The following is a 26,786-nucleotide window of genomic DNA, read 5'->3' on the forward strand; positions in this document are numbered from 1 at the left end:
AGCCAGGGCCTCCGCCAATTCGTCGATAGAGGCAAATGTATTCTTGGTCACAGTCTACGATAGACGTCCGAATAGACGGCGAACTTTTGCCTCTGTTGCCCGTCCTGTCTGCTCGGCATCTCATTCGCTCGGCCGACGCGATGCCTTCTGGAAGCTGGCCAGGGTCGGGGCGAGTGATTGGACCAACAACACTCGCTAAGACACGGTAGAAGAGGTTCCTGAGGGCAAAGCGGGTCAGCAGGTAGCCGCTGCAGGCACACGGCGATCTCGCTGCGAACGAAGGAAAAGTTGGTTTTGACAGCTTCACGATGGCGGCGCTTGCATGGATGGAGCATGCAGCAAAACACAGGCGGGCTGTGGTTGGTGGGCGTGGCGGTAGCGTGTGGCTGTGCGCTCTCCAGGCTCCATGGCGGTGGGGAGGGCACTGTCCAGGTGTGACGTTGGAGGGCTTGGTGAAGCCCAAAGACTGGCAGGTTTCAGCTCTTTCATAACCACGTGCGCGCGGCCTCTGGACTGTAGACGGCTTCTGTGACTCTTCGGCACGCTCGTGAGAACACCCGACGCAGGTCATCAGGCACCTGCCACATTCGTTGAGCGCTCCCAGGCGCGCCGAGGCTGAGAATCTTAGCACTTGTCCAAGACCCAGCTCTCGTCCAAGACCAGCACGCTCAGCTTCCAACCTCTCCGCTTACACGACTGTGACAAACGCCCGGCGAGCCGTCTGCCAGCCTGCCGAATACGAACCTCTGAACGTGACCGGCAACCGGCATCTCCAGACGCGCATTGCGTACAGCTTGAGCTTGCCGGCCGCAAGGCAGCCACGACCAGCGCGCGCTCAACACCAGCATCATGGCGAACACGCACATCCGGCGCAAAGACACCACCAAGGGTCCGCCGCTGCGCATCCTCTCGCTCGGTACGTTATAACACTACATCCGACGCAATCGCTGACAGGCCAGATGGCGGAGGCGTGCGGGGGGTACTCGATGCTCATCATTCTGCAGGAGCTGATGCACCGGACGTTCGTCGAGAGCGAGGGGCGGGCGCCGAAGCGACACGAAGTCCCGAAGCCGTGCGAGCACTTCGACCTGATTGCCGGCACCGGCACCGGCGGGCTGATTGCGATCATGCTGGGGCGGCTGCGGATGGACGTCGAGACGTGCAAGGACGTATACGTGCGCATGACGCGCAAGGTCTTCGAGACGGACAAGACGTTCGCCGGCATCCCGTACCGCTCGACGCTGTTCAAGGCGTCGAAGCTGGAGGAGGCCATCAAGGAGTGCGTGCGCGAACACACCATCTACGACGACGAGGGCAACGACAACCACGACGGACTCGCGTCCTCGGCCGACCTCAGCACCCCGATGACGCCGGGCAGCGCACTGCAGCAGGGGCGCGTGAACCGGAGCGCCAGCAACGCCAGCAGATACAGCCAGATCGGCATGGCGCCCGTCAACATGCGCGTGGCCGCCATGAAGTGGGGCAACCCGAATGCCCTGCTGTACGACAACCGCGAGGAGCGCACGAAAACGTGAGTGAGATGGACACGAATGACATGCGCGTGCTGACATACATCAGAGCAGTCACGGGCGTCTACAAAGGCACGAAGAAGGCCGGCACTGGCCAGATCCTGCTGCGATCCTACGACTCGCGCAAAGAACCCGCCGTAGCACCCAACGCGACCATCTGGCAGGCGGGACGCGCAACAGCTGCGACCGCCCTCGCGTTCAAGCCGATTCAGATCGGCCAATCCGTCTTCCTCGACGAAGGCTCTGGGAAATACAACCCCTCGCCCATGGTGCTGGACGAAGCCGTCTGCAATGAATGGCCCGGCCGCGACATTGGCGTCTTCGTCAGCATAGGCACCGGAAAGCGACCCGACGGAACGAACGCCCAGGAGCATCTGTGGTGGGAGGGCTTCGTCTCGGGCGGCATTGGCGACTTTGCCGAGGCGCGTCGCAGACTCATCGCGAAGATTGAGGGCTGCGAGAAGACACACAAAGAGATGAAGGACCACCTCGCGAAGCGCCAGGTCAACCAGGAAAACTACTACCGCCTAAACGTCAACGTCGGTGTGGGCGAGTTCGGCATGAACGAGTGGAATGCCTTGTCCGAGATCAGCACCAACACGCGCATGTACCTGGCCGAGAAGAATGTGCAGACCATGACTCTTGACGCCTCCGCAAAGATCGCCCGCATCCACCGCGCAAAGCTGCGCTGGGAGCGTGCAGAGAAGGGCCACAACTCCAGCTCGTCCCTGCCAGCGGCCTCACCACCACCGACCAAGCCCCTGCCGACCATCCCGGACCCCATTGGCTTTGCAGTCGAGCTCCCAGCCGAAGAGCTCACTGCTGAGTACATGTCGACAATGTCCACGATGACGCCCGACATGCGCCCGGCTCCTCTCCAGCCCCACCGCCACCACTCCGACAACGACAAATACCTCGTCGTCTCCTCGGACGAGTTCCCACAACCCGTGGGCATCAACGACATGCCCCCGCGGCACTCGGGCGAGCTCGTCTCGCCCGGCCGCACCTCGGACGAGCAATTCTCCGCCGACCGCCCCCTCTCCTACGCCCCCTCGCCGCGCCTGAGTTTCGAGCCGCCGCCGCGCCCGCCCAAAACGCCCCTCAACGACGGCAAGATCCCCCCGCCGCTGTCCGGCCACCCCGCGTTCCGCTCGCCCATCTCGCCCGTCTACACGACGTCGCCGGGTCCGCCCGTCGGCCTGGGGTTTGCGCGCCCGCCGCCCGGCGCGCCGCTGCCGTACCCGGATGACGATGAGCCGCCGGCGGTGAACAAGGCGAGCAAGCCCGAGTATATGCGGTAGTACTGGCGGTGTCTGTGCACGGGGGAGTAATGACGGTAATGAATTTTCTTGGTGTATATTTGCATGGCGGACGCATTGGGGGGAGATGAGCGGGATTGTACCTTTAGATACCCTTTGAATTGACGTTTCGAATATGAGGCGCCTGTAAATTGACGTTCGAACATGAGTCACCGAACGCGAGGTCATTTGCATTACTGTTGTCGAGCGTTGAGTGGAGATCAACGTCTGGTTTGTCTCTATCTTCTATACCTCCTACATACTCTACATCTCCTACATGTTCTACGAGGTCATTTGCATCACCGTAGTCAAGTGGTAAGTGGAGATCAAACGTCTGTTTTGTCTACATCCTACATCCTCTACATCCTCTACATCCTCTACATCCTCTACATCCTCTACATCCTCTACATCCTCTACATCCTCTACATCCTCTACATCCTCTACATCCTCTACATCCTCTACATCCTCTACATCCTCTACATCCTCTACATCTCCATCCCCTACATCCTCCTGCCAAACACCCTAAACCGCTTCACGCCACCATCCGGAATAATAACCAGCTTCGCATGCGTATACCGCTTCCCCGCCACATTCACCAACTCACTCCTATACTCCGTCTCAACATCCGGCCCGCTCTTCTGCGGCGCCAACACCTCCGTCCACGCGCCATCTTCGTGCCCGGGGTCACTCTCAAAGGCGCCCGCAAACACCTGCACCTTCTGCGGAAAATTGCCGCGGAAATGCGCTGTATCGATGACGATGTGATCAATCTCGCCCGCGGCCCCAAGACGCACTATAGTCCAGTCGACGTGCTCGCCGCGCGTGCGCTTCGTTTCCCAGCCATCCCCCATGTCGTGCCCGCGCCCCGGCAGCAGCAGGTTGTCCGCGGAGCCGAAGTGCTGGTCCGACACGGCGGTGGCGACGCCGCCCATGACCGTCGCGCTGAGCTCGAAGACCGCGGATGCGGACGCGGGGAAGACCGGGACCGCGACGCCGTAGAGCCGGAAGCGCGCGATGCCGCCGTCGGGGTACATGAGTAGGCGGACGTGTGTGTACGCCGCGTCCGTCAGGGAGGGCAGCAGCCACCCATGGCGCTGTGACGGGCCGCAGTCCTGCTTCTCCAAGATCGTCGTCCACCCGCCGTACCCCTCGTCCTTAACCTCCTCGTCGGAGTCCGCAAACGCGCCCTCGACGCTAATAGCCGGCGCGTGATTCCCGTTGAAAAACGCGGTATCAATCTCCACGCCCGCGACGCGCCCAGACGCCGTGCCCAGCCGGATTACGACCCAGTCCGCGGGCGCGGTGTTGTGGCGCCGCGTCTCCCAGCCGTCGTACCAGGCGCCGGAGTGCACGAAGACGCCGGGGCGCGAGATGGGGGGTGTTTTGGTGGTGAGGTTCGAGGCGGCGGCGAACCATTCGTCGCTGAAGGAGATTATGCGGGAGCCGAGGGGGGTGGAGATGAGGTCTGGGGGCGTGGGTGAGCTTTGGGCGGCGTGGTGGCGGTGGTTGTGGTGCAGGGAGGGAAGGGGCAGAGCATACCAGTGTACTTCGACTTGAACACCTCGTCAATCTCGCCCGCGGGGATGAACTTGGCTGCCATGGTGAAGGCACAGTGATCTCAATCAAAGATGTCGATCCAAAACGCGTCCAGAAAAGTTCCAAATGAGTTCCAAAGATCCAAAGATCCAAAGATCCAAAGGTCCAACAAAGATCCAACAAAAGCCTCGTAGAATAAGTCTAACAGTAGAACAAATCCCCGTATATCACCCACCGGGGCACACCCCTCTATTTATCTCCCAACCCAGGTCCCCTTCGGCGCCCGCCGCCGCCCCGCACCCGAAAACGGAGATAACCTGGCACCCCACCACCAGCGGTCCAGCACCACCGCCCCTGCGTCTCGCCAATTGCACCAATTGCACCAATCCACCACCTGAGCGAAATACTTGCCATCAGGTAACCACCAGCAAACCGGCAGAATACACGAACGCTGTGTGGCCAGCGCGGTTTCCATCAGGTGTGCATATCTCCTAAGCATCGCCTAAGCGGGCGCGGCGGGCGTGTTCGGTGCAGCGCCCGCGTCCGGGGGTGCGATATGTGACACGATTCAGCACCTGATAGCGTGGTTAGACTGTACACTTGGGTTGCGATCTGCTTCTTGGGGACGGGCGGGCGGGAAGTCGCGGGTAGTCGCGGGCTGTAGTGTGTAGCGACAGTGCTGCTTCTGCGAGATGGGAGTGCGGTGGGTTTGGATTGAGTTAGGCAAGGGGGGGGGGGGGGGGGGGGGGTTGCAAGGGGTGCAGAAGCTGGTGCTGTGCGCGGGTGTGTCTATACATGCTATATGCTATACGCCTCGGATCCAAACGCTGATGCAGTAACCTATCCAATGCGACTTTTCGCCCTCTGCGCTTCCACTCCACCGCACTCACGCACGGGCAATACTCGAGGTTGTCCCAGCATACTCGAGTTTGTACCCGGCATATCAAGATCACCCAAACCCGCCATCATTCCACTGCTCCTCATAATACCCCCCATTCTTACTCCCCCCGCTAAACTCCAACTTCGCCATAATCTCCGGCGGCACGGTGGGAATATACTTGCGCTCGCGCTCGCGATTCACGCCGCCAAAGCCCGCACCGTAGCTGATCAGCATGTCGGTCGAGGTGGGCAGCGTGAAGGGCAGCATGTAGGAAGGGTCGAGGAGGAGTTCGCTGGGCGCGTCGTCTTCTTCGCGCACCAGCTCGCCCGAGACGCGCGAGGGCGCCGGCGAGGGCGTGGGCGCGAGCTGCATGCCTGAGGTCTGGGCGATGGGGGTGGTGGGCTCTTCGAAGGGTTTTTGCGGAGGGTTGGGGGAGCGCGCGCGTGTTTTGCGCTCGGCGGCGGCTTGTTGCAGGTGCACGATGTATTTCGAGGCGCTTTTGGGCAGGCCCTTTTCGCCGACTTCCGGGCGGTAGTATTTCGCGGTGTGCAGGAGTTGTGAGGGTGATAGTTTTGTCAGCTGCTGCAATGTGCCGATGAGCGACTCCAGATCTTCGCCAATCGACGTGAAGCACTGCAGCCACTGCAGCAGCTGGATCAGCGGCTCGATGTGTTTTCTGGTAGAGTCGACGGTGTTGTCGCCGGTTGAGGTCATGGAGCCGTTCTCGTAGTGTTCGGGCTGCCGGTTGTTGGAGCGCGCCCAGTCTTCCAGCGTCGACACGTTCATGCGAATCTGCATGGCTTTTGTTCGCGCCAGGTATTTCCGGTTGGACATGATGCGGTTGAACATCTCTGCGGTGAGCCAGTAGATCAGCTGCGACAGCACTTGAGCAGTGATGACTGAGTGGACATCGTAGAGATCCAGGACGAAGAGGGTGGAGGAAAGCAGGGAGGCGATGTTGCGAGGCGAGGGTTTCGCTCTAGCCTTCGGTGATGGAGGCCGGAACCGCTTCTCAAGAGGTTCGAGTGGTTTCGCTTTTGGTTTGGAGCGGAAGATCTTCCACTCGTGTTGGAACTGCACATCCTCAAACCCCGGCATGGGTTCGTGCTCGAGCATGGACGAGTCCAGGTTCTTGTCCATTCTCCGCTCCGCATCCCGGATGATCAAGATAAAGATCTCGTTGATGAGCTCTGCCATCTGCAGCTGGAATTCTGTCGCGGCCATGGCCAGCCCGGCGTCTTTCTTCATGTAGTGTAGCAGTAGTGTGGCGTTGGACATCCAAAATGCCAACACTGTCATATCCCATTGGTATTTCTCTACAACCTCGTTGATCTTGCCCATGGCCGATACAAGCAGAGTTTCGAGTAGATCTGGGCTGGCGTGGTAGTGGGCGTAGCGGGCGGCCAGGAAGAGCACGTTCGCAGGAACCGGCTTCTGCGACGGCGATCGCTGCGGTGTCATGGTTGTGATGATTATGTCCAGGATGCGCTCGAGCTCGCTTTCTTGGAAGACGAACATCTGGTCGTTGAGACACCGGTCCCAGATGAACTCCTGGCCTTCGTCGGGCTCTTCGGGAGACTGCTGATGTCAGTGGGGTCGAGTACAAGAACGCACAGCCTACCTCCGGTTGCTCGTCGAGCCCGAGGTTGCCAATATCGACTTCCAGGTTGAACGCGCTCTCCATCATCATGCGGCGCTTCATGTCGTTCTCCTGCATTTCCTGCTCGAATCGGTCGTTCTCCAAGCCTGAATTGTAAAAGTCGTCCACGCCTGCGTTGCCAATGGCGTAGCCGCTCTCGTGCAGGTAGTCGGAGATTTCACTGTTGGGCTCGACAAAGTCAAAGGCGGTTCTGCCGCCAGACGACTTGACGTCGGTCGAGGCTCCGTGGTCCAGCAGCAGCTTCACAATCTCCTTGTGGCGGTTGGTCATGGCCCACATGAGCGGCGTCCAGCGGTTCTTGTCTTGAATGTCGACCTTTGCGCCCTCGTCGATCAGAATGCGCGCAACGTCTTCGTGGCCAAAGCAGCTGGCATAGACCAGCGGCGGGGTCCCTTCTGCGTCGACGCCGTCGATGTTGATGTACTCCCGGGCCTTGCCCTCCAGCAGGCGCTTGACGCGCTCGAGCTCGCCGTTGGACGTGGCCAGTGTAAACAACCCCTGGAGTGCCTCCCTCTTCTCCTCGTGCGACAGCTTGTCATCCACAACGACCTTGGCTTCATCCCCGGCATTGTCGTTCTTCAGACGGGCCTGGTGGGCGAGCATCTGCACCAGGCGGCTGTCGCTGTCCTCGAGCTGCTGCATGTCCTCGTCGCCGAAGCTGGGGTCGTCGAGCGACAGGTTGAAGCTGAGCGGGCGGGCGGGCATGGGCGTGGTCAGGAACGACTGGCCTGTGGACCAAGTCAGCGCGGGCTGCAGACGGGCGTGGGCTACTCACCCTGCCAAGCATCGTAGATCTCCGTCTCTTCGGGCATGTAGGCGCTGACCGGGCGGCGGTCGTTGAGCGAGGTGGGCAGGTCCGAGGGCAGCTGGCGCGGCGGGGCGGGCGGGTCGTCCTGGAAGCCATGGTCGCGGTCGGTGATGTCCATTGCAGCATGGGCGTGCAGTGCGAGCTGTGCAGAGGCTACCGGCGGCGGGGAGGCATGTGGCTTGCCGGGCGGAGGTGTCGAGCAGCGGGGAGGAAGTCGGGGGGGGAGTCGGGGCGGCGTGGGTGGAGGTGTAGGGCGGGCGCAGGTATGGCGGGCGCAGCGAGGTATAGGGCGGGCGGGCGATTGCCTGTTGCGGAGGGTGTGCGGACTGGCGTGGACTGTTGCGGACGGGGCTCTGCGTGTCTCTGCGCGGCGGGTCTGTTGACGGCGGGCCTGTCTGGAATTACCGGCGGGTCTGTCTGGGTCGGTCAGGGTCGGACGGGGTCTTTGGCGGGCGTGTCCACGGCCTGGGTGAGGTGCGACGTTGCGCCGATCGCCCACCCAGACCGCGCTCGACGCTGGTGGGGCGTGTGCGACGTATGACGGCCTGAAGCGCAGCCCAGCAAAGCTTAGCAGCCCAGGGCCGAAAGCTCCATCAGTCAGCACGTCGGTCCCGCAGTGCTGAGCTGCTACTCCCATGCCACGCTGCTCCTCCTGAGCACCGGCTCTGCCCCCGCGACGCGCCCAGCACCATGCCCGCCGCCCCGCCCGCTACACCGTGACCTGCGACCCTGATCTGCATCCGGCCACGGCGACGACCACGGCGCGATCCCGCGAAGCGATGCCGCGCGCGCCCACTGCCTGACCAGCGTCCACTGCCTACCAGCGCCCACCATGCCGTCCACGGCCCAGACCCCGCGGGAGACGCGCTTCGCCGGCATCCTCGCGCGCCTGCAGGAGCTGCCCAACTACGTCTGGGACTCGGACATCAAGCCCTTCCACTCGGTAAGCCGCGCGCGCCCGCGAGCCACCCCGGCTGACCACGCAGTCCTACGACAACTGGCACTTCTTCGGCCACCAGAAGGCATCTGCCTCTGCCCACGACCGCCCGCCCTCGCGCGGCCGCAGTGCCGTCGCCTCGCCCACCGCCTCGCACTCGCCCGACGCCCACCGCCCGTCCATCGCCCTCCGCCACAAGTCCTCTGGCAGCGATGCCAGTGCCACCACCGCCCACACCTACGCCACCGTCACCGCCCTGCATCGCGATGGCCGCCCTGTCGTGTGCCGCGTGTCCATGCACACATTGCGCCTCGAGCGCGAGTTCCACCTGTCCAAGCTCATCATCAGCAAGTCCGATCCCGCCTGTCGCCACTTCGTCCGGCCCCTCGAGTTCATCCGACTGCCTTCGCGGCCCGGCGAGGATCCCATGGTCGCCAGCATCTTCGAGGCCCCCGGCCCAAACTATCTGAAGGATCTGGTCACCTTCGGCCCAAACTGGTACAACTTCACACATCGAGACAACGCATGGCGGTCCAATGAAGCGCGGCCCAGCACAGGCGTGCCTCTGCTCACCTTCCTGGACTTTGCAGTCGGCGCAACAGAGTGTCTGGAGATCCTACACCACGGCCACGAGATGGTCCACGGCGAATTGCGCGCCGACGCTTTCCATTTCGCCGAGAACGGTCATGTGAAGATGATAAACTTTGGCAGTGGCGCCAGATCATTCGAAAACGGGCTCACTTCTGCTGGATGGAACACTCTGAGTCGCGAAACCGGGATCGAGTTGAAGCTCGCCTTCATCGCCCCCGAGCAAACAGGTCGCATGCCTGCCGAGCCCGACAGTCGAACCGACATCTACAGCCTGGGGATATTGTTTTACACAATGCTGTGCGGGAACACGCCTTTCGAAGGCACCACCGCGCTGGACGTGATGCAGAGCGTGTTGAGCAAGAGAATACCACCTGTCACATCTGGGCGCATAGACATCCCCGACGCCCTCTCCATGGTCATCCAGCGAATGACGCAACGAAACATCGAGGAGCGCTACCACTCGACCTCAGGTCTCAAATTCGATCTGATCCGAATTCGCGAGCTCCTATCCGAGGGCGATGGCGAAGGACTGAAGGCATTCAAAATCGGGACAAAGGACATCAGCTGCTTCTTCAATCTTCCACTGCAGCAGATCGGCCGCGAAAAGGAACGTCAAATCATCGTCGATGTGATCCAGCGTGTGCACAAACGTCGCCGAACCGGCGTCAAAGTCCTGAGCAGCTTGAGCTCCAATTCATCATTCTCCGATGGCCAAGTCAACTTCCAGTTCGACGATATTGTGTCTGACACGTCGAGCTCTCGCGGCTCAGAAACCCGCTTGAACAGCATCTCCTCCGCCGCCCCTGTGTTTCTTGACCAAGCACGCGGTCAACGGTCGCAAGACAGCGTTCAGACTAGGGATTCCATGGCGGGAGAGAGCCCGCACTTCCGACCGTCCCTGGTGCCATCAAGTCGAGGCCATTCCAATAACAGTCTTGAAGGATCTTCTTCCCTCTCGAGGTCCGTACCTTCAAATGACAGCACAATCACACGCAGCATGTCTAACCGCGTCACTAGACGAAAAGGACGCTGTGAGGTAATTGCTGTTGGCGGCGCCACTGGTCTTGGCAAGTCGCGTCTGGTTCAAAGCGTACAGAGCACCGCAAGAAGTCACGGCTACTTTGCTTCGGCCAAGTTTGACAAGACAAAAAAGGCTCCTTTTGACCCCATTCTAAAAGTCATGTCGTCGATGTTTCGGCAAGTATTCAGTGAAGCCGACGTCTCGTCCGACTTCCACAACAGTCTACGGAGCTTCCTCAAGAACACAGGCGTATGGGCAGCACTGCGCAGCTACCTAAATCTGCCAGACTGGCTCCTCAATATGAGCGGGACACCAAAGGCCCCCATGCCCCGCGATTTAGATCCTTCGAGGCGAGCGTCTTCACCAGCAATACATTGCGGAAGTTCTGGACACACAGCTGAAGCATGGCTGCGAAGTGGGGGTGCATCCAAGTCAACCAAATTCATGAGCGTTTTCATCGACGTCCTGCGGTTGTTTGCAATGCAGAAGCTGTGTATATGGACGTTGGAAGACGTACAGAACGCAGATTCCGAGAGCGCAGGTACGCATCGAACTTCCTTACTCAACGTGTCATACTGACCAAGACCAGAACTCATACATCATATTGTTCAAGCCAAAATCCCGCTTGTACTGATTCTGACCTACACTGACGAAGAAGGCATTCCCCGAGAACTCCGACCCTCACTACAGTCCGCCACGAAAGTACAGCTTCATCCCTTCACGGAAGCCCAGACTGCCGATTATGTCGCCGAAACGCTTCATCGCGATCATCAGTACATCCTCCCTCTGGTTGCAGTGATTCAAGAGAAGAGTCGGGGCAATTTGTTCTACATCCGGGAAATACTGGACACTTGCTATCGAAAGGAGTGCGTCTACTACTCCTGGCGGGAGAATAACTGGCTCTTCGACCTCGACAAGGTCTTTGAAGTTTTTGAAAGTACCGAATACGGCTCTTCAGTTACCAACGATTTCATCACAAAGAGGTTGCTTGAGTTGCCGGCAGACACTCGCAAATTGTTGGCGTGGGCTTCGTTACTCGGCGGCGCTTTCTCCTACGATCTGGTCTCTAAGCTGTTGAATCCAAAGAATGCACCCGCAGACGCTGAGAGATTACCATTATTTGGGGAGAAGGAGTGCATTGTAACGGCATTGAATGGAGCTCTCGCCGCCTACATTCTTATGCCTGCTGAAAGCGAGTCTCGATTTCGCTTCAGCCACGACAGATACCTATTCGCGGCTGCCGCCTTGCTCGAGAGGGACTGGGACACCCCCATGATGCATTACGAGATTGCCCGTATCGTCAGCTCGACCAACGAGTGGCATGACGATGCCATGGGCGATTCCAAAGCTTTATACATGCGAAGTCGCCACATCTGTCTCGCTGTTGACTTGATCAAGGACAGGGAAACAAAACGTGCGCCTTTCCGGGACGTCCTGTATCAGGCTGGAGAAACGGCCGCCGAATCTGGCGCTCGATCCACCGCCATCTATTACTTCGCGCACTGTCTGATGCTCTTGCAAGACGATCCGTGGGACGAATCGAAGCACGACGTTTCATACCAAGAAACACTGCAGCTCTTTGTGCGGTCAGCAGAGTGCTATTGGCATCAGAACATGCTCGACGAGGCCCTCAGTCTCATCCGGACCACATTCCAACATGCCCGCGATCCCTGCGACATGGCAAGCTCTTTTATTCTACAATCACGTGTCCATGCCGTGCGCGGTGACAGCTCTGGCGCCTTCCAGGCTTTGAAAGACTGTCTGTCTCTGCTAGGATCCCCAGTGCCTCCCACCACCTGGGAGGAGTGCGATGCAGAGTTCCAGGTTGTGTATACTAAACTGCAGGCTGTCAACACAGAGGACTTGCTGGCACATCAACCATCCGAAGACGACCGCATACTTTTTACAATGGGACCCGTATTTATCGAGCTTCTCAGCGCCGCGTTCTGGTCGAACAGCCTGCTCTTCTACCAGGCCACGCTGAAGCTAGTGAATATCCACCTCGAACGAGGAACCATATCCCAGGCTGCACTTGCTTACGTCCATCTTGGAAGTATCGCTGGTGGCCGATTCGCCATGTTAAATTTTGCAGCAGATATGGGAGCGATAGCTAAGAGGCTCTTCGAGATGTTCCCGGACGACAGCTACACCCTCGGCCGTGGCCAGACCTTACATCCGCTGTTCTTAGGGCATCTAGAGGCGCCGGCAGCGGATCTGATTCCTCATCTTCAAGGTAAGTCGGCGATTGCAATTGCTGCAAGTGCATACATTTCAGAAGCTAACATGATCAAAGCTGCCTTGGAGTCGGCATTGACTGCCGGTGATCGTTTGCTCACTCTACTGAACCTCGGTACTCAGGCTCACTTCAGGGTGATTGCCTGTTACGACTGTGCTGAGATAGAGGCTTACGTCGAAGAGATTCCCTTGGACTTGAAGAACTGGGAACAAGACATGCGGGGAGGCGTGCTACTGATGGGAGCTCGCCAGTACGCCAGAGCTCTTCAAGGCAAGACCAGGACAGATGACGCATCGACAGTCTTCACGGACGAGGAGCACGATTCCGCCGAGTATGTTCAGTGGCTCGAGCAAACGGCAAGCAATCCAAAACGACCGAAGACCTACTACCTTGCCGCCAAGCTGCCGGTGTTGGTGCTGTACGGCTACTACCAAGAGGCTGCCGCGCTGGGTGAGCTTTTGCTGCCGATGCTGGGCAGTCTTTGGTGTCAGCGGCTCAATTACTCTGTCATGTACCATCTTTCACTCGCATACCTGGCCCTGCTGCGCGACGACAAGGAGCATCCAAAGAGGCAACAGATGCTGAGCCACATTCTTACTACCACCAAACAACTCGAGTCTCTTTGTACCATCACCGACGTCAACTACCGGTCCTGGATTCATCTGCTTGCCGCTGTGCTTGCAGAGGTCAACGACGACCCTCCAACAGCGTTGGGGAACTACGAAGCAGCAATGGATCACAGTGAGATTCACGGTTTCACTCTGGACGAGGCCCATGCTCTAGAGTTCTACGCCGAATGGCTGGTCCGGAAAAGAGCCAACAGACCAGCTCGCCACGCTCTCAAAGACTGCATTTCTGTGTATCGCAGGATCTCCGCCTATGGCAAAGCGAACCACGTCATTAACAAGTATGAGTTCCTCCTTCGAGGCGCAGTGTCACTCAGCACGGTGGATGTCGCGGTGCAGACCACCATCATTGACACAGGGAACACAACATTGCGACTCGAGCAGAATGAGGACCATGAACAGCTGCTTGGAACCGAGACGGCAGTCGACCGGACCCAGAACTGGATTGTCCCTGAGACGGGGCGACGCCACGAATCATCCAGTGACCTCCGCAACGGCTTCTCCGCAGTGGGATTAGACATGCTCGACCTCTCCTCCATCCTGGAATCGTCTCAGGTACTGTCAAGCGAGCTGCAGGTCGATAAGCTGATGGCCAAGATGGCCTCTATCATCCTGGAGTCGACTGGAGGTACTCTATGTGGCATTGTCATAGAAGACTCCCAGATTGAGTGGAGCATCGCCTGCGTAGCATCCAGTGAGTCTAACAACGACCCCGGCCAGGTTTCTGGCGTCACGTCGTTTCCAGCAGGTCAGCCGCTGGACTCGGTAGACGACATGGTCGCCCGGCAAGTGACACTCTACACCCTGCGCTTCCGAGAGAACGTGTTTGTCCAGAACTTGCTGGAAGACGACCGCTTTTCGAATGTCTCGGACTCGTACCTGAAGCGAAACCCGGAAGGCAAGGCTGTGATTTGCATACCGATCATCCACTCAGACCACCTCCTTGGTAGTATTTACGTCGAGGGCCCGCCAAACTCCTTCACAGAACGGAACACACAAGTACTCCACCTTCTCGTGAACCAGATCTCCATCTCTCTGGCGAATGCTCTGCTCTTCAAGAAGGTTGAACGAGTCAGCGCGAGCAACGAAGCAATGCTGGAGATGCAGAAGCGTGCGCTAGCACAGGCAAGAGCGGCGGAGATCAAGGCCAAGGAGGCCGAAGCCATCGCAGTGAGGAACATGAAGCTCAAGGAGGAGGCTGCCAAAGCAAAGAGTCTCTTCCTCGCCAATGTCTCGCACGAACTGCGAACACCTCTGAACGGCGTGATCGGCATGTCTGAACTTCTCAAGGCCAGCTTGCTGAACCCAGAGCAGCAGGGGTACGCCGACTCTATTCGCGTGTGCGGTGATACCCTCCTGTCGATCATCAATGATCTGCTCGACTACTCCAAGCTCGAAGCTGGCAAGATGAATGTCCAAGAGATGCCGCTGTCCCTCAACGAGACCATCACCGAGGTCGTTCGTGCGCTCGCATACACGAACGCCGAGCGCGGCCTCAAGACCATCGAGCAGCTCGAGCTGAACCCCGAGATGCTGGTCATGGGCGACCCCGTGCGTCTCCATCAGATTCTGATGAACCTGCTGTCCAACAGCTACAAGTTCACGCCACGCGGGTCGGTCACAGTACGCGCCGTGGTCGACCGGGAGGGGCCGGACTGGGTCGACGTTACTTGCAGTGTCATCGACACCGGTATCGGTATTCCTGAGGAGCAGAAGAAGAAGCTCTTCCTGCCCTTCTCGCAGGTCGAGTCCTCGTCAGCACGCAGCTACGGCGGCACAGGGCTCGGTCTAAGTATCGTCAAAGCACTGATCGAGAACGTCATGAACGGCTCGGTCCGCCTCGACTCGGCGCCCGGCGTCGGCACGACCGTCTCGTTCTCCCTGCGCTTCACAAAGGTGAGCATGGAGGGCTCCCTGGCGAAGAACTACACGCGCGACGTCGACCCCATGGCCAAGTTCTCCAGCCAGGAAAACAACGGCCACGAGCAGTCGGCCGGCAACTGCATCGACCTTTCTAGCGTTCCCCGTGCAGATCTGCGCATCTGCATCGCCGAAGACAACCTCATCAACCAGCGCATCGCCATCTCGTTTGTGCAGAAACTGGGCTTCAAGTGCGACGCGTACCTCGACGGGTTCAAGACTATCGACGCGCTCGAGCGCGCCTCGGACAACGGCCGGCCCTTCCACCTCGTGCTCATGGACGTGCAGATGCCGCACTGCGACGGCTACGAAGGTGAGTCTCTACATCCCATTCCATCCTGCCATCTCACTATCCCCTCCCATCCTAACACACCACCATCCCATCCCATCTTAAACCCCACTAACCCCTCCCAGCCACAAAACTCATCCGCAAGCACCCCAACCCCGAAATCCGCAACGTCCTCATCATCGCCATGACCGCCTCCGCCATCCAAGGCGACCGCGAAAAATGCCTCGACTCGGGCATGAACAACTACCTCGCCAAGCCCGTGCGCGCCCAGACCCTCAAGTCGCTGCTCGAGAGCTACCTCAACAAGGACGAGAAGCCCGCGGAGATACCGAATTTGCAGACTGAGGCGAAGAAGTTGGTTAAGGAGGCGTTGAGTGAGGCGGGCGCGGATCAGGGGCTGGGTGTGGCGATGCGCGAGATGGATGGGAAGCGCGAGGCGGGGGAGAAGATGGAGAGGCCCAGGAGTGTGAGGGTTAGTACGACGGTGAGGTGGCATGATGGCGCGCCTGAGGAGGCGGGGGGGTAAAGCGGCGTGCGTAGCGGCGTGCGTAGCGGTGTCCATGCCAGCACCTCGTTCTGCGTTTTGAAGTTTTACGTTTTCCAACACAGTCGGTCGGGCGGTTGGTCGGTGCATCATCAGCCTGCACGGCACGGCGCTGCTGTAACCGCGGCCCTGTCTGTGTGTTGTGTCGTCGGGTTTCGCATATCACGGTTTGCATACATGGGTTTGCATACATGGATTGGCGTTCAGGGGCGTGGGTGGGATGATTACACGAAGTATCCTACGACGGGGTACACGAATGGTGACAATAGGGGCGGGGGGTGTATGTATGGATGGATGTATGGGTTCAATCATTGTGTGTGTATGTATGGATTCATTCATTCATTCATTCAATCATTCATCGATTTCTCAAAAGTTTCTCAAAAGCTGCCAAAATTTCTCAGAAGCTGTCAAAGTTCCTTAGAAGCTGTTAAGTTAAAAGCTGCCAAACCCCCGTCAAAGTTGTTCATGTACCAACTCCACTACCATAATGGTACCATGCCGTGCTACGCCATACCGTAGTACGCCATACGGTAATACGCCATGCTAGACAAAACCCCCGCGTTCCTTCTTTCCTCCAGCGTAGCAGGGAAACTATCGTAGCGCAGCGCATTGCAGTGTAGTGTAGTGTAAGTCCGGTCATGTCATGTCCAGTGCGGTTTCCAAGAGTCCCGGGGGGGGGGGGGGGGGGGGGGGGGATGAGGGATGAGGGACGATGGACCCGAGATCCAAGCGCCTCAGATCTCAATATCCTCATCTTTGATCGTCTCTTCGATCTCCTCCTCGCCCTCTTTCTCTCCCTCCTTGTCTCCCTCCTTCTCAACCTCCTCGCCCTCCCCATCCTTCTCCTTCTCCTCGACGACATCCGCACCCTCCTGCTTAACAACAGCCTTCTTCGGCCTGCCGCGCTTCCTGGGACTTCCCTCACCCTCGCCCTCGCCCTGCTCGCCGCCGTCGTCTAGGGTCTTGGTCTTGCGCTTGCGGGGCGTGGGTGTCTTCTTAGTCTTAGTCTTTGGCGTACCCGCAGCGCCATCAGCATCAGCATCAGCGTCAGCGTCGGTGTCGGTGTCGACAGCACTCTTCGTCTTGGACTTGGCAGGCGTCCTGGTAGGCGTCTTCGCCGGAGTCCCGGTAGTAGAAGTGGTCGAAGGCAGCGCAACACCCGCCCTTAGCGCCGCCAGCTCGCTCTTGAGCGTGTTCTTGAGTCGCCCGACCATGCGCTCGCAGGCGATTGTTGTGCGGCCGTGCGGGAGGGGGGCGGTCTGTGTGCGTCAGTGGTCAGTAGATACAGCAACGGTGGGGGGACTGCGGAGACGGTGGGCTGTTGTGCGTGGACGGCGAGGTCGAGAGGGACAGGGATAGCGACAGCGATAGCGACAGAGACGGTGGGTGTTGGGGTGCGTGGGCGAGTGGGTGCACTGCTGCTGGGGAAAAGAGATGTCGAGGGAAGAGATGCCAGTCGAGAGAGAATTCCCGAGAGATGGAAGAGCAGTGCATACCTTGAAGTTGAACTTCGTCTCCGAGTGCTCGATCAAACACACCAGATACGCCAGCTACACATGCCATATTAGTCAACGGAACACATAACAACTGTGGACTGGGAGCGGGGCCTTACGCGCTCGCGGTCACTCCAGCCGGCGGCGGCTTTGCCCTTGGTGGCTTCGGTGTCGGACATGTTTGGTTTGGTTTGGTTGGTTGGTTGGTTGGTTGGTTGGTTGGTTGGTTGGTTGGTTGGTTGGTTGGTTGGTTGGTTGGTTGGGAGATGGTTCAAAGGTGGCTGGATAGGGCCTGAAAAGGTTGGTAGATGGAGTGGGAAGGTTGGGTTGTGGTGGACGGTGGGGATGGGGGTTTATATGGGTGCGGTGACGGCGGTGGTGAGGTGAAGGTGGGAATGTGGTGAGCTGCGGGTTCGGGGTGAGTTGCGGGCGGTGCTGCGGATGAGGTGAGTTGGGAGTCGGTGACGGTGACGGTGAGTGGAGAAACGGTGCGGTGAGTGAGAAGTATCAGATCGCTGGGTTCACGGCCGCTATGTTCTCAGGTCTCATCATTGCGGCGGTTAGAGGACATGATTTTAGTTTGCTGATGTTACTGAAATTCATGCATGTTGGTCAAGCATTTCGGTCAAGCCATCAGACTCAAGAAAAGCGTCCAAGACCACCTAGCCCATACAAAACCGTCCCAGACCGCCGTCAAGAAGTCAATCATGTGCAGCTCAGCGCCACGGTGTGTTGCAAGTGCAAACCAGATCCCACATGCAACCCAGCATCACCCACGACCGTCCCGCCAACCGCGCAAACCATCAGAGCTCCGCCTCCGCACCGTCCTCCCCAAGACCCTCGCTCTCAGGCGTAGCCTCCTGCTTAACCTCCCGGTCAGACTCCACAGCCTTCTTGCCCCGTCCGCGCTTCTTCGGCGTCTCGCCCTCGCCGTCTTCTGCCTTGCGCTTGCGCACCGGCTTGCCCTGGTGAGAACCCACCGTGACGCAGCTCATCGGCTGGCCCGCAGCAAGCAGGTCCATGTCGGCCTTGAGCTCCTTCTTCAGCTTGTTGATTTTGACCACGCAGGCGGATTTCTTGCGGCCGACAGGGGCGGGGGCGGTCTGGTGGCGGTTAGTGTGTTTGTAGATGTTTACTTGGGGGTTGTTGCGCTGGGGTGGGTTGGTGCGGTCATGGGGGTGCTTACGGAGAAGCTGATGGCCGCGTTGGAATGCTCGATTGCGCTGACGATGTAGGCGAGCTGCTGGATGTTAGCGGTAATCGTGTGAGCATGTTGGATGGCGTACTAGCTCGCGGTCGGTCCAGGCCGTGGCAGTGCCGCGCGTGTCGATGTTGTCGATGCCTGACATTTTGTACTTGTTGAAGGAGTTTGACGAGTCAGAGAAGCGAACTTGGAAGGATGTGGTGTAAGGAATTGAAAGGATGTTGTGGAAGTTGAACGAGAAGATGATTGAAGCCAGAGATCCAAGAAAATGAAGTGAGAATTGAGATGAAGGAAAGGAAGGTTGTTGCTACCTGAGATCCAAAGGATGAAGGTGAGAATGTCCAACACCGCGTCTTGACATGCAATTTCACGATGAAGTGCAGGTGAAGGCGTAGCCTAATACTGGAGATGAGCACAACGCTCTAGCAGCTATGGTGTCAATCAGCATCTAATTAGACTCTACAGGTATTGATCACCAAGAGACACGAAAGTCTGCGAGATACCTCCATGTCGGGAAGTGGTACTCAGCACTGTTCGATAGATGGGTGTTAATTACACGCTGTTAGACGAGTGAGGAATGAAAGGCCTGTATCGCTCAATCTCAATAGCTGCACATCCAACCTTTACATGACCATCGTTGCATTCGCAACTCCATCCAAAGAATCTCTTACCACAAGGAAGTGTTTCACAGACGCCCGCAAGCACGCAGCCACAAAGCCAGCACCAGCCACCAAACCGACCAAGTCCAACGCAGAACCGGCAGAAGTAGCAAACCCGCAAAACCAAACCAAGCTCAACCCCGGCTCCTCCACTCCCACGCCTAACCTCGGACAACCCCAGTCCCCACCAGCCACACCCCCAACCTCGGCCCAAAGCTTCACCAAACCGCAAACCTCTGCACCTCCGCCCCGCCCCCCAAACGCCTCCTAGCGCCCGCGCACATGTGAAAGCCCGCCCATGTCCATGCCCTGACGATCCGGTCCGACGCCCGGCGCACCGACCTACGCTGCATGCATGCATGTGAAGGTCTCGGGTGGGTCCGGGGTAGCGGAGCCAGCTGCAGCGTCAGCCCCAGTCCAGTCCAGTCCCGATTCAGTCCCAGGCCGCTGCGGCCTGCTGCAAGGGAAGCTTAACGCAACCGTCGGACGCGTGCCTGCGACGTTGCCGCGGCAGGGCGTGCCGCGGGAGTGCGGCGGGAGTAGGACCCGCTGTCGCAAGGTTGGCTGTGTTGGGTGGGCTAGGGAGTGTTGATATCTGTGACTGTGTGGAGGGATGGAGGGGTTGCGAGGTGTTGGGGGTTGGTGTGGGGCCGAAGCCGGGCAATGGGGTAGAGATCACGGATGGGGGCAAGGCTGACGGTGTTTGGGGAGTCAAGGCTGGTGTTGTTTCATTCTTGTTCGTGATTTTAATACTATGAGTGATGATAATAGACGACAGTCACAGTCGAGAGCAAGACATTGAAGTATCCATCGTATTATTTCCAACCCAATGCCAACGCATTCGCTCAAAAAGCATCTACTTAAGACGTGTGAGAAGGAGGATGTGTAACAGGGTATCGAATCATCCGTCCTAAAAGTCCATAGCTAAGTCCATTTTACGGCCGAAAAGTGTGGTGGCCGAACTTGAGGGCATGTGCCACATGCCCCAGAAACAATCCAAGCGCCGATAATGAGGTTCAAGAATATCAGACTTTTACAAATGCGAGTGGGCAACACCATTGGTAATGCCACTGACACCGTTTGACTGTGCCTGGGAGACGAGGTTTGCGACCTCCTCGCCCAGCTGCTCGCCGTCCTTGAAGGGGTTGTACATGCTGTCGACGATGTAGGCATCGAGCTCCTCGTCAGAGAGATTGCGGAGCTCGACAGCGCGGTCGACACCGTTCTGCTGAGCAGCACGAATGACACCACGAGTGACAACAACAGAAACCTCGCGGATGCGGCGGATGTCGGGGTACAGCCATCCATCGGCGACCTCCTGCTCGTTCAGAGATGTGGAGAGCGACTCGGCGGAGGCGTAGATCATGTCCTGTGTGACAGATGTGGCCTTGGAGAGAATGGCACCGAGGCCAATACCAGGGAAGACGTACATGTTGTTGCCCTGGCCGGGAGTGAGGAGCTTGCCGTCGTGCTCCAGGGAGGGGAACGGCGAGCCGGAGGCGAACAGGCAACGTCCCTCAGTGTGGATGACGGCCTCCTCGAATGTGCACTCAGACTTGCTGGAGGGGTTGGACAAGGGGAAGATGACCGGGTGGTCGTTAAGCTTGGCCATCTTCTGGAGGATGTCCTTGTTGAAAGCACCGCCAATGGTGGACAGACCCATCAGGATGGTGGGCTGGACGTAGTCGATCAAGCGGGCGAGGGACTGGTACTGACGGCCGTTGTTGTCGTCACGGGCAAAGTAGACCTTGTGGTCGGCGAGCTTGTCACCACGGTCTTGGGTGACAAGACCGTTGGAGTCAACGAACCAGAACTTGCGGCGGGCCTCCTCTTCTGTCAGACCTTCCTTCTTGAAGAACTCGACGATCTGCTTGGCGACACCGGTACCAGCGCTGCCAGCACCGAGGAAGATAGCCTTGTGGTCCTTGACGGGAACACCAGACGCCTTGACGGCGTTGATGAAACCACCGACAATGACGGCACCAGTTCCCTGGACGTCATCGTTGAACATGCTGTATGTGTTCTGGTAGCGCTCGAGGGCGGGGAAGGGGTTCTTGAAGTCCTCAAATTGGATAACGATGCTGTCACGCGATTAGTTACTGCATTCGGCGAATGTAACGATGTACTTACTTGGGCCACCTGTCGGTCAGAGCAGCCATGAGCTCGTCGAGGAATTCCTTCTCCTCCTCGGCAGTAACCTTGGGCACCCTTGAGCCCATGTACAGAGGGTCCTCGCGGAGAGCCTTGTTGTTTGTGCCCAAGTCAATTGTGAGAGGAAGGGTGGCTTCGGGACGGATACCAGCGCAGGCGGTGTACAGAGACAGCTTGCCAACGGGGATACCCATACCGTTCACACCGAGATCTCCAAGACCCAGAATGCGAGAGCCGTCGGTGAGGACAGTGATCTCAACCTCGTGAGGCCAGTTGTCGAGGATCTCGCGGAGGTGGCCGCGATCGCTGAAGGAGAGGTACATGCCCTCGGGCTGTGTGTAGATCTCGTGCCATCTCACGCAGGCCTCGCCAACGGTCGGGGTGTAAATGAGGGGAGTCAATTCCTGGGTTTCTGTCAGCTGAATGCTCCTCCGATATCGGCGAGCACCGCATACCTTGATGTTTTGCGAAAGCAGTCTGTAGAACAGGTGCACGTTTGTGGCCTTGAGGTGGGTGAGGTACTGGAACTTCTCAATGGGAGTCGTCTTCATGGCAAGAAGCCTGAGGCCTGGTGCTGTTGTCAGCATATGCCGGCAGATGACTAGTCACGATGCATCACGTACATCGCTGGGCTTGTGTGTCGAAGCTCTCAACGGCAGGAGGGTGCAGGCCGTACGTTCCAAGGTGCTTGCGAACATCTGGTGAGTTTGCTGAGCAGAAGTCACCGCTCCTACAATATCGATTAGTTGCTGCGGCGTGCGGACTGCAGTGGTAGCGTACGTTGTGGTCAGTTGCCTGGAAGCCATGGCAGGCCTTTGTGGGGTTGAGTCTGATGAAGCCATTTGTGAAGATACTGAGGCCATACGGCGATATTGTGAGAATTTGGGAGGGCGGAGTGAGGTTTGGGCGCCTCGCAAGGGAAGGGCGCCTTTTAAGAGCGAGGTGATGCGCACGCTATGCATTGACGTCCGAAGCTGACAGGATCCTACCGCCGCGGCTTATGTTAAGAGAAAGTGGAAGACGGTCCGCTGGCGAACGGTGTTTGAGAAAGCTGGCAATGGCCTATCGGATGCGCTCAATTCCTGTCATAGAGGAGAGCCGGGCACCTTCATCATTCCGCCTGGAACTTTTTGTGAGCTTGGGCCAGCGACCAGGGTGCAGGCGCCCGCTGTTAGCGAGTCATAGGTTCTACGGGCTCACTAGGGCCACGATATATCGGGAAGACTCGGGAGTCCGAGGCTGAGTGCAGTCAAGAGAAGCGTTCCGCGGTGTGGGAGTCCACAATTCCATGGCTTCTCGCCCCTACGAATGACACATTCAGCTGTCACGCTGGTGCTGGACATCGAGACGAGTCCGCGACCCCTGGCCGCGGGTAGGCCAACTGCAGACGGCCCATTCACAGGCTTCCGTAGGATCCCATCAGGCATCAAGAGGCATTTTTTGGGCTGTCCAAGCGTTGCAGCGGCGTTAACGTACGATGCGGACATTAATGATGACGGTCTCGGATGCCCTCTGTCTCGGAGTGTTCATGAGCCAGGCTAGGCAGGAGCAAGTCACGGTTTGAACAGGAGCAAGTCTGCCCATCACGGTTGGGAGGAACACCATCCGTCCATGTCCATCTGAAACGCGAATGCTCTGCTGTTCACGATATGCCCTGCAAGCACGAGACGCACACGCGTTATTGCGTGAAGATTCTGGAAGGTGGACCAATCCTTGCGGCATCCGCTAGAGGACCGATGATCCGAAAGAAGAGCCTTACAACCCTGTGCTGTGCGACAGGCCTGGGGACGCATTTGTAACACACGTAAAAGGGGTCGAATACGCCGCATTCCCGTCCGAAAACTCCGAGACATTTTGACCCGCCCTTTCTCATGCTCACATCGTCATCCCGCGAAAAAGCATGACTGTCTGCGAGCGATGTCTCTTCTGGCGCATCGGATGCAGAAGAGGCTAAGAAAATCCTGGAGAGCGGTAGGGCTCCCGCTCCGACTGTCGCTGATCCTCCTAAGCTTCTCTGGGTGTGTGGGGTGGGGATAGTCCAAAGCGGAGTTTTGCCGCAAGGTATCCACCCAGCGGCGAGAAAATAAGTCGGAGACCAGCACTCGCAATGCGCGCCCGTCGCCGAACGGCAACTGAACGACAGAGCACGCGAGCAATTGTACCACTCCGCATCTGGCTGCAAAGTATTCACTGCCTCGTAATGGAATGAACACATTGTGCAGTATAACAGTATAGACGTATTTCAAAGCATCAAACCCCTTCTTGAGGACAGGAGACTGAAGTGGACCAGCGATTGGATTAATGATCTTGGATTATTGATCTCGGATCCGATCGCGGCAGTTGACAGGCAGTTACTAGCAAGAATCCAAGTCGGAGGTAGACGAGACTAGGATGTCGGAGGAAGGTCGTTGCAGCCCACGGAATGCAGTCGTCCGCGAGGCTGCTGTTGCTGAGCAATAAATGCTGGGATCACACATATCGACGTTCAGGCCCAGGGCTACCTTGATGAAACTCAAGATCGCAATCCCTTGTCGATCGGGAGTTGCGGCTGGTGCGAACTGCTGTCAACTGTCACGACGTTTTGTTGACTTGCTTGGCCTGGGGCAGCCGTCTGGGCATGGAGCAGCGGGGACTGCGCTGACCCTGACCTCCAAAGTTCCAGAATTCCCATAGTAAGGCCTTGGCACACCAGCCACAGTTTGTGCAGCAGCCACACAATGACGTCCGGGGTAGCTCTGATCGCGCTAAGCTTGCGGGTAGCTACGACATGATGATCATGGACAGCTGCCTTGGATGAGTCGAGTCTGTTGCGCAGCACTCACACACCGACCCATCAATTCCCCACAATGTCGTCTTGCTTCGGCCTCCGCAAACGCAGCGATGACCAGCAGCCGTTGCTGCCCCAGTACCGCGATGATACGGTCCTTCAGGTGCGCGTGCTGCATGCCATGCCGTGAGCAGCTGCTTATATGTGAACAGAGAGAGCTCCACCAGAAGCTACACTCGTACCAGATGATCCGTGCCCTTGGAAAGGGATTCATGCCATCTAACGAGCAACTGATCATCAACGTTCGAACTCTCCTCGCCGCCGACATCCTCAACCCGGACAATCCAGAACTCAGCGACTCTGGGCGCCGGCTTGTCAAGTTCGCCAAGCAATGGCTCCACCAGTTCATTGACCTGCTGCAAAACAAGAACAGCGCAGACCAGATCCAGGACTTCCTCTGGTACCTCTCCAAGGCTCGCGTCGAGGTGGACGTCGCAGACATCGCACGCAGTGCCACTCGCTCCAAGGCCAAGGCCGACACCTTCGCTGGTAAGTGACATGTTCTGAACGAGATAATCGCTATTAACGCCTGTACAGCCTATCAAAGCCTACAGACTGTCGGGTCACTGTTGCTCACCAACTCCGACTTCCGTATTTTCCTATCGGATCTCAACACAGTCGGAAGAGAGGTATTCAAAGACACTGCTTTCACAATCTCGGACGTCGCGAAGGAAGTTGGCAAGAAGGTCGAGCCTTCCCAGGAAGAACAAAAGGCACTCAAGGAGCCAGGCGCAGACGCTAGCAATGGCGAGGCTGTATCATCTGAGGAGCTCAACGGCGAGGTTCAAGAGGTTGCAAAAGCTGTTGGATCAGGCACAGTTGAAGTGGCCCAAGCAGCTGGCAGCAGCATTGCCGACAAGCTTCAGGGTGCCGAGGGCGACTCGCTATTGTACAGGCTGAAGAAGACCGTCACAAACCTGCGACAGAAGCGCGATTATTCTGACTCGGTCTCAACACTGTCATTGCTTCTCCAGAGATATGCCAGGACTTACTCTCGCATGGCTGAAGAAGCTGTAGGAACTGTCCAGAATGATGTCGACACAAATCGCGAGGCGGACAAAGCCGTTAAGAACTTCTGGCTGCTCATGAGTTCATTTGGCGATCGCAAGGAATGGGAGGAGCTCGAGACCCGCTTCCACAAGCTGTTGGAGCACTCAAAGAGAGACCCCGCGTTTGAGGACCTACTTATGGACATTGGCAACTCCCTGCAGAAGCTGTTGACTGACCCGGATTTCTTCGACCACGTGGACGAGAAGTTTCAGGAGCTTCGTAAGAAGTCAAGTGGTGTTGGCAATGACTCTTCACTACGCAAGGATGTCGACGCCTTCTTCGAGCAGACCCAGAGAACCTTTGCAGCAGTCACGCGCGACGAGGATGTTGCGAATCTCATCCAATCGACCTTCAGGATCTGGAGCATTCTGTCGCCCCAGCACAGCTATGCAAATACCGATTTGGTACAGGACGCCATCAACGTTTTCGTTCCTTTGATCATCTCGGCGATCCAGTACGTGCCCATCCCACGTCTTGAGGTCTCTACTCCTGAGGTCGACCTTCTCTTGGAGAACCTGATCATCGAGCCCGGCAAGACAATCAACCATTCATCCTTCCTGCCATTCCGCTTCAAGGTCGAAACATACAACGATTTCGAGCTGCGCAAGGCTCGCTTCCGTGTTGCTTCCAAAGCAACGTCGAAGTTCACCATCAAGATTGATGGTCTTTCGTTCCGTGCTGATGAGATCGGCTTCCTCCTGCGTGCCCACTCTGGTCTGCTCCGCCTCGCGGACGAGGGCATCGCTTCCTTCCAGATGGACGAGCGCGGTCTCGACATCCACCTTGACGTAGAGGTCGGCAAGGACAAGCAAGAGCAGATGCTGACTCTACGCGCTGTCCGCGTCAACATCCACAAGCTCAGCTACACGCTGCGCAAGTCGAAATTTAGCTTCTTCGGCTGGATCTTGAGGCCCTTCCTCCGCCCCGTTATCCGCAAGGTCATGGAGATGCAGCTAGCAAAGGGTATCGCTGATGCTATTCACGCTGCCAACCGCGAGCTGCTGTTCGCAAGGGAGAGGCTGAGGGCCACTCGCATCTCGGATCCTAACGACTTGCGGACGTTCTTCAAGGCGGTTCTCACGCGCCTTACCCCTGAGGACGACCCGGATCTGTACACCCGCGTTGGTGTTGCGGCTCCAGGCAAGGGCGTGTTTGCTGGCAAATACGCTCCTGGCAGTGTGGTCAAGCTGTGGGAGGAGGAAGGTCGCCAGGCGACCGAGAGAATTGAGGAGTGGGATGAGGGCGGCTGGAGGAACGACGTTTTTGACATTCACACGCGCATGCTTGCTTGATCGTTTGGCAGCTTCGTTTCTTCCTTCCGTTCGGACGCAGCGGAGTTTGGGGACCGCAAAACAACGGGTCTGCTTTGTTTACGCCGGGGTATTGTGCCTTGGCGTGTAGTATATCTAGCAAGTGTACATGATTTTAATGTCTGTTTATAATGTTTAAGAGAATGGAAATGCAAATTGATATTGAACGCCATCACATGCCCGTATACACAGAACGCCCAACAAAACAACCAGCCCG

At 57.8% G+C, this 26,786-nt stretch overlaps 8 protein-coding genes across 8 annotated transcripts; 3 read left to right on the plus strand and 5 right to left on the minus strand.

Moving 5' to 3' along the window:
* The first annotated feature begins 417 nt into the window (after nt 1-417).
* Nucleotides 418-3,316, plus strand: C7974DRAFT_382105 (acyl transferase/acyl hydrolase/lysophospholipase). Its single transcript, XM_046140646.1, has 3 exons — nt 418-916; nt 955-1,531; nt 1,579-3,316. Exons 1-3 carry the CDS (start codon nt 850-852, stop codon nt 2,828-2,830), a joined length of 1,896 nt encoding a protein of 631 aa, XP_046002482.1. The 5' UTR covers nt 418-849; the 3' UTR covers nt 2,831-3,316.
* On the minus strand, nt 3,296-4,690 carry C7974DRAFT_382106 (galactose-binding domain-like protein). Its single transcript, XM_046140647.1, has 2 exons — nt 4,367-4,690; nt 3,296-4,292 (listed from the first exon to the last, which is right to left on the minus strand). The coding sequence occupies exons 1-2, from the start codon at nt 4,425-4,427 to the stop codon at nt 3,328-3,330; spliced, it is 1,026 nt and encodes a 341-aa protein (XP_046002483.1). The 5' UTR covers nt 4,428-4,690; the 3' UTR covers nt 3,296-3,327.
* A 441-nt stretch (nt 4,691-5,131) lies between these two features.
* On the minus strand, nt 5,132-8,240 carry C7974DRAFT_382108 (uncharacterized protein). The gene is made up of 3 exons (XM_046140648.1): nt 7,679-8,240; nt 6,865-7,631; nt 5,132-6,821 (listed from the first exon to the last, which is right to left on the minus strand). The coding sequence occupies exons 1-3, from the start codon at nt 7,827-7,829 to the stop codon at nt 5,313-5,315; spliced, it is 2,427 nt and encodes an 808-aa protein (XP_046002484.1). The 5' UTR covers nt 7,830-8,240; the 3' UTR covers nt 5,132-5,312.
* Nucleotides 8,241-8,325: 85 nt separating this feature from the next.
* Nucleotides 8,326-16,345, plus strand: C7974DRAFT_459557 (uncharacterized protein). The gene is made up of 5 exons (XM_046146111.1): nt 8,326-8,654; nt 8,698-10,801; nt 10,850-12,493; nt 12,554-15,355; nt 15,457-16,345. The coding sequence occupies exons 1-5, from the start codon at nt 8,544-8,546 to the stop codon at nt 15,855-15,857; spliced, it is 7,062 nt and encodes a 2,353-aa protein (XP_046002485.1). The 5' UTR covers nt 8,326-8,543; the 3' UTR covers nt 15,858-16,345.
* Nucleotides 16,346-16,609: 264 nt separating this feature from the next.
* On the minus strand, nt 16,610-17,930 carry C7974DRAFT_419317 (uncharacterized protein; the record flags this gene model as incomplete). Its single annotated transcript, XM_046144207.1, has 3 exons — nt 17,488-17,930; nt 17,372-17,425; nt 16,610-17,134 (listed from the first exon to the last, which is right to left on the minus strand). The coding sequence occupies exons 1-3, from the start codon at nt 17,545-17,547 to the stop codon at nt 16,610-16,612; spliced, it is 639 nt and encodes a 212-aa protein (XP_046002486.1). The 5' UTR covers nt 17,548-17,930.
* Nucleotides 17,931-18,171: 241 nt separating this feature from the next.
* C7974DRAFT_407453 (uncharacterized protein) lies at nt 18,172-18,717 on the minus strand (the record flags this gene model as incomplete). The annotated part of the gene is made up of 3 exons (XM_046143243.1): nt 18,172-18,471; nt 18,555-18,608; nt 18,655-18,717. The coding sequence occupies 3 exons, from the start codon at nt 18,715-18,717 to the stop codon at nt 18,172-18,174; spliced, it is 417 nt and encodes a 138-aa protein (XP_046002487.1).
* Nucleotides 18,718-19,928: 1,211 nt separating this feature from the next.
* C7974DRAFT_4318 (uncharacterized protein) lies at nt 19,929-22,077 on the minus strand. The gene is made up of 2 exons (XM_046144807.1): nt 21,362-22,077; nt 19,929-21,312 (listed from the first exon to the last, which is right to left on the minus strand). Exons 1-2 carry the CDS (start codon nt 21,967-21,969, stop codon nt 20,265-20,267), a joined length of 1,656 nt encoding a protein of 551 aa, XP_046002488.1. The 5' UTR covers nt 21,970-22,077; the 3' UTR covers nt 19,929-20,264.
* Nucleotides 22,078-24,142: 2,065 nt separating this feature from the next.
* C7974DRAFT_4387 (uncharacterized protein) lies at nt 24,143-26,673 on the plus strand. Its single transcript, XM_046145265.1, has 3 exons — nt 24,143-24,312; nt 24,362-24,698; nt 24,747-26,673. The coding sequence occupies exons 1-3, from the start codon at nt 24,229-24,231 to the stop codon at nt 26,549-26,551; spliced, it is 2,226 nt and encodes a 741-aa protein (XP_046002489.1). The 5' UTR covers nt 24,143-24,228; the 3' UTR covers nt 26,552-26,673.
* The last annotated feature ends 113 nt before the right edge of the window (nt 26,674-26,786 follow it).

This window comes from Boeremia exigua, assembly GCF_020726555.1.
Source record: "Boeremia exigua strain MPI-SDFR-AT-0100 chromosome Unknown C7974scaffold_1, whole genome shotgun sequence".
Classification (NCBI taxonomy): Eukaryota; Fungi; Ascomycota; class Dothideomycetes; order Pleosporales; family Didymellaceae; genus Boeremia; species Boeremia exigua.